This window comes from Oncorhynchus keta, chromosome 12 (genome assembly GCF_023373465.1).
Source record: "Oncorhynchus keta strain PuntledgeMale-10-30-2019 chromosome 12, Oket_V2, whole genome shotgun sequence".
In the NCBI taxonomy this organism is placed as follows: Eukaryota; Metazoa; Chordata; class Actinopteri; order Salmoniformes; family Salmonidae; genus Oncorhynchus; species Oncorhynchus keta.
In genome coordinates, this window is record NC_068432.1 from 14,177,105 (window position 1) to 14,183,125 (window position 6,021).

Consider the following 6,021-nt stretch of genomic DNA (forward strand, 5'->3'; position numbering starts at 1 on the left):
GCTCAGTAGTGTGTTTGGCCTCCACATGCCTGTATGACCTCCCTACAACACCTGGGCATGCTCCTGATGAGGTGGCGGATGGTCTCCTGAGGAATCTCCTCCCAGACCTGGACTAAAGCATCCACCAACTCCTGGACAGTCTGTGGTGCAACGTGGCGTTGGTGGATGGAGCGAGACATGATGTCCCAGATGTGCTCAATTGGATTCAGGTCTTGGGAACAGGCGGGCCAGTCCATAGCATCAATGCCTTCCTCTTGCAGGAACTGCTGACACACTCCAGCCACATGAGGTCTTGCATTGTCTGGCATTCGGAGGAACCCAGGGCCAACTGTACCAGCATATGGTCTCACCAGGGGTCTGAGGATCTCACCTCAGTACCTAATGGCAGTCCATGGCGAGCACATGGAGGGCTGTGCGCCCCCCAAAGACATTCCACCCCACACCATGACTGAGCCACCGCCAAACCGGTCATGCTGGAAGATGCTGCAGGCAGCAGAACGTTCTCCACGGAGTCTCCAGACTCTGTCACATGTGCTCAGTGTGAACCTGCTTTCATCTGTGAAGACCACAGGGCGCCAGTGGCGAATTTGCCAATCTTGGTGTTCTCTGGCAAATGCCAAACGTCCTGCACGGTGTTGGGCTGTAAGCACAACCCCCACCTGTGGACATCGGCCCTCATACCACCCTCACGGAGTCTGTTTTTGACCATTTGAGCAGACACATGCACATTTGTGGCCTGCTGGAGGTCATTTTGCAGGGCTCTGGCAGTGCTCCTCCTTGCACAAAGGCGGAGGTAGCGGTCCTGCTGCTGGGTTGTTGCCCTCCTACGGCCTCCTCCACGTCTCCTGATGTACTGGCCTGTCTCCTGGTAGCGCCTCCATGCTCTGGACACTACGCTGACAGACACAGCAAACCTTCTTGGCACAGCTCGCATTGATGTGCCATCCTGGATGAGCTGCACTACCTGAGCCACTTGTGTGGGTTGTAGACTCAGTCTCATGCTACCACTAGAGTGAAAGCACCACCAGCATTCAAAAGTGATCAAAACATCAGCCAGGAAGCATAGGAACTGACAAGTGGTTTGTGGTCCCCACCTGCAGAACCACTCCTTTATTGGGGATGTCTTGCTACTTGCCTATAATTTCCACCGGTTGTCTATTCCATTTGCACAACAGCATGTGAAATTTATTGTCAATCAGTGTTGCTTCCTAAGTAGACACTTTGATTTCACAGAAGTGTGATTGATTTGGAGTTACATTGTGTTGTTTAAGTGTTCCCTTTACTTTTTTGAGCAGTGTATAAAGCATGTAAACCTAGGCCCTGCATGACCCTAATGCATTTACAAATTACCCCATGTAGAATTTATGATCCGGCCAGAATATTTTTGGCCAGCTGGCCTGAATGGGCCAGTGAGAAAAAAAGTTACCATTGGACCCTGCTATGAGGTTAAAGTGCAGACTGTCAACTTGAGAGCATTCATATGGGGTAAACCTTTTAGAAATCACAGCACTTTTTGTACATAGTCCCCGCCATTATAGGGAACCAAAAGTATTTGGACAAATGAACTTGAAGGCCGGTGTATTAAAGTAGCCAAATGTTTAGCATTTGGTCATATATTTCTACCACACAATGACTAAATAAAGCTTGTGACTACAAACTTGTTGGATGCATTTGCTGTGTTTCAAATTATTTTGTACCCAATAGAAATGAATGGTAAATAATGTACTGTCATTTTTGAGTCACTTTTATATGAATATAATATGTTTCTAAATTCTTCTACATTAAAGTGACTGCTACCATGATTACGGATTATCCTGAATTAATTGAGAATAAGGATGTGACAAAATTAGAGGCAAAAAGACCATACCCGCAAGATGCTTATTCCTCACCATTACCAATAACAGGAGAGGATAGCATTTGATGTGCCCTTGAGCAAGGTTCTGACTTGAGGGAGTACAGCTATGACCAGAAGTTACTTTTTCGTAGCAGGTTAGGACAATTTACGCAGCATGTTAGGATAATTAACGTGGCAAGTTAGGAAAACAGTTTAGGTTAGCTAAAATGCTCTCCTAACATGCTACGAGAATCCACTTCCAGTCATAGCTGTACTCCCTCAAGTCACAACCCTTGAGCAAGTGACTTAACCCTAATTGCTCCAGGATCACCGTTGATAATGGCTGACCCTGGCCGTGACCCCACTCTCCGAGGGTCTCATGAAGAGTTGGGATATGCAACAAACAAACAAACAAAAAAATTGAATTAACACATGCGTATAGCACACACTTGTACAAGTGTGAAATAGGTCAAATAAACAGACAAAAGTATTATTAAGTGTACACAAATCAAAAATTCTTGCAATTCTGTAGTTCATTTTTGCTCATCACATGAAAAGGTACCCACATTCCAATGTGCGAGTGTGTTGCCTTGAACATACAAATAAATATGTTTTACATTAATTGATCATACATATGAGATTCGTTATTTTAATGACAAAACCTAAACAATAACATGAAAATGGTTAGAGACCAGAATAGGTAGAGAAAATAATTTGCTAACTCTAAAATGTCACGTTTGATTTGATCACTGGGACATTTCTAACCCTTGAAGTTACTGGATGAGATGTTGCATCACCACCACTCGCGTTAACATCTTCACTGACAGCTCAACATCAAGCTTGTAAGCAAACATATCAGGCTGTGTTGAGTTTGGCAAGTGTGCCATCAACCATAGAGAAGTATCTGTAAAAATGTATAAAACTACGTGTTAAGTCATGAGGACTTGTTACTGTAACTACTTAGCGTGCTATTCTGAGAGGAGGGAAAATTTGCCTAGCCAGCTAACGTTAGAACTAAATAGACAACTGGGGTGACAGTGAATAAGCGGATGTATGATTGCATGCCAGTTATTATATCTAACAGGAGCTAGAACGACTTGTCTTCACCTACCTGTTCAAAACAATTGGCTAGTTTGACAAACAGACTAACAAACGTGTACCCGATCTTAGCTAGGTACATTTCAATCATTTGCTAGCTAGTTAGCTAGCAGTTGATGGCGCTGTGTGTGTACTGCCACAGTACTACGTTAGGCCTAGATCGAAGCCTCCGCCAAAATATTGCTCATATCATGTCAAAAAACAAAACATGTCGCAAGCTTTGCTAGCCAATAGACTTTGCGAACTATCAGCCAACATACAATACATCTGACTGATACTATTTTAGTTAATAGAAGAAATGAAGGAGGGTTAAAAATATCGTCGAAACGAACGGGCTTTTCGTAGGGAACGTTGACTAACATGAATCTTCTTGCCCAATTTCGCTGGGTTAGCTAGCATGAGTGGCTTACCTCAGATACTTCGTCGCTGCCAGATCCGGGGCCGGAGGAAAGCACGGCGGCCGCAGCGAGTTTGAAATCAAGCCTGTCAGCTGCAGGCCCACCAGCCTCTCCAAATAAGCGGACTTTCTTTCCACCAACACCAATCCCTAGGCCCCCGAGTCTGGCTCCTGGTGTGGTTCCAAGCCCCATTCCAGAGGATCGCGGAGTCACCGAGTCAATCTCGTCCTCGAAGCCGTCCGTCAGCATTGCCGCCCCGGCTACTGCATCCTGCATACTTCCCTTAGTATTTTGTATTCTAATTAACTCAATATTGTCTTAAACTTTCTTTGGGGTTGTTGCTATTTTAGTAATTATGTTTATACTTCAGAAAAATCCAGCAACTCCTGAATCGAGAAGAGAATCTCTTTCCCCCTAGCCATTAACTTTCTAACAACCTAACTACTTTGCTCAAGTTGTTTCTTACCCCGCCTCTATTCAGAATCATGCATATTATTGGTCAGGAAAATATACTACCGACATATGGTTGGATAGTGTATGGTTGGATACGGTTTGTCAGAGTAACGCACGGGACGTCAAGGTAGGTTTACGAAAAGGCTTTGCTATTTAACGCCTTAAAACGGAATATTTGGGAGATGATTGGACCCTAGCACTGTATTAAAAAGTCCAACTTTCGTGATACGCCAATCATTGCACCTATCAATAATAATAAGTGGTTACTTTGTTCCATTTTCATGTCAGTCACTGCTACCAATTAATGCATTTGTTTGTCCACTGTTAATTCAAACTCTCTGAAGCATGACACTTTTAATAGACCATAAAAGCAAGCCCTTTTCCAAAGCCTCCGGTGAGGTTGGCATATGGGTCGCGGCTGAGGCAGGAAAATATCAAACGGGATATTCCATACAACATTCTTTCATGAAACAAATGTTGGTGACTGTAAGCATATGCAGAATATGTGTCACGGGTATGCATTATCATCTGTGCTGGATGGGCACTATTTCACAAATACCTGCTTTAACAAGGTCAAAGAGGTCTCTTTCAGAATGAGCCATAAGTATTACCCTGCCAATCATTACCTGAAGAAACTCAAAAAAGACATTAACATTAACTGTACTTTTTGTGTTGAGCATCCAGAAACAGTTTTGCATTTATTTTGGCATTGTCTACATGTAAAGAAATTATGGCAAGATATTTATAGTTTTATAATTGTTAATATTCTTGATGACTTTTGTTTATTATAAGGAGAACGTGCTGCTCGGTTTCCTTAACTATCATAATGATCAAGAAAAAATGTTCACCTCATCAATCAAATTGTGCTAATGGAAAAATGTCATATTCATAAATGAAAATTCACTAATAAAAAAACACTCTTCCATGTTTTCTGTAAGGAATTTGAGCAGTACATTAAGACCATTCTACATTCTTTCCATGAGAAAGCTGTTAAAACAATCAATATGTCTTTTTACGATTCCCGGGACCACCCATACGTAGAATGTATGCACACATGACTGTAAGTCGCTTTGGATAAAAGCGTCTGCTAAATGGCATATATTTATTTATATTTATGGTCTTTGTATAATCTGTAATTTGTTGTACCCCTAGCATATGTTATCATTCTCTGTTATAATACTTATTGTATGTATACTGGTGTTTCTGCAATAAAAAAATGTAAAAGACATTAAAAAAATAGATGGGGACTATTGAGTATTCTCAGTCAAGCCACTCCCCCAAAAAACACCAGTCAGTGCCATGGTTTCAGGCTTTCCTCTACCACAAGCCCCTTTTCAACCATACTTGAGGCTGATATTTCTTTCAAAGAGGGCCATATGAATAGCATTCACAATCATGTTTGAACATTTATTTCAGGAACAAATATGTAACTGCCATTAAACAACTTGTATTAATTGTAAGTAAGTGGTATATTTCATCACAGCAATGTTGTTTCTCTACATTACACAAAATAAAATGTAATGCAAAGGAAACAGATTTGATCTAACAATTTTGAATGTAACTCATGGTTTAATTGAGAATCTCCTTTGAAATAACATTTAAGGACTAGCCTTAATCTGTCCTGCAAACCATGTGCTTACACAAGATAAGCATGTGTAAAAAATATGTAAGTGCCAAAATATAAATACGTACAAGTCTGTAAACTGATTACATTGAAAACAAACACAGAGCATATTTTACACACGCTACTTTTAAAATATACACATATTCAAATTTCACTAGGAATTCAGAAAATCTACCCCCTCCACCTAAATCTGGCAACCCTAAAATATATATTTTTTAAGTATACTGACTGTCATTAGCAGGTAAATACATTTACAACCCCTGTTAATCTCTGGACATGCACGTTATGGTGCCAATAGTCTGAATGACACAAGAGGACAAGTGAGCTGGTGTAGACTAATGCAGAGGTCTCCAACTTCAGTCCTGAAGAGCTACTGTGGAATGCAGGCTTTTGTTCCACCCCAGAACTGATTTTCTTCAGTTTCTAGAACCTCAATATTGGAATCAGGGGTCCCGAGTGGTGCAACGGTCTAAGGCACTGCATTTCAGTGCTAGAGGCGTCACTACAGACCCTGGTTCGATTCCAGGCTGTATCACAACTGGCCATGACTGGAATTCCAATAGGGCGGTGCACAATTGGCCCAACGTCATCCAGATTAGGGTTATGCCGGGGTA

At 41.8% G+C, this 6,021-nt stretch overlaps 1 protein-coding gene across 6 annotated transcripts in view; it reads right to left on the reverse strand.

The window, feature by feature from the left end:
- Positions 1-3,812, reverse strand: part of LOC118391026 (ankyrin repeat and KH domain-containing protein 1-like) — a 55,209-nt gene extending 51,397 nt beyond the window's left edge. For 4 of the 6 annotated variants that reach the window (XM_035781953.2, XM_035781952.2, XM_035781951.2 and 1 more), the window contains exon 1: positions 3,343-3,812. In XM_035781953.2, the coding sequence (XP_035637846.1) occupies positions 3,343-3,606 (264 nt within the window). In that variant the 5' untranslated portion in view covers positions 3,607-3,812. The remainder of the gene's footprint in view (positions 1-3,342) is intronic. The other 2 variants (XM_035781954.2, XM_035781950.2) reach the window with 1 other exon arrangement.
- Between the last annotated feature and the right edge of the window lie 2,209 nt (positions 3,813-6,021).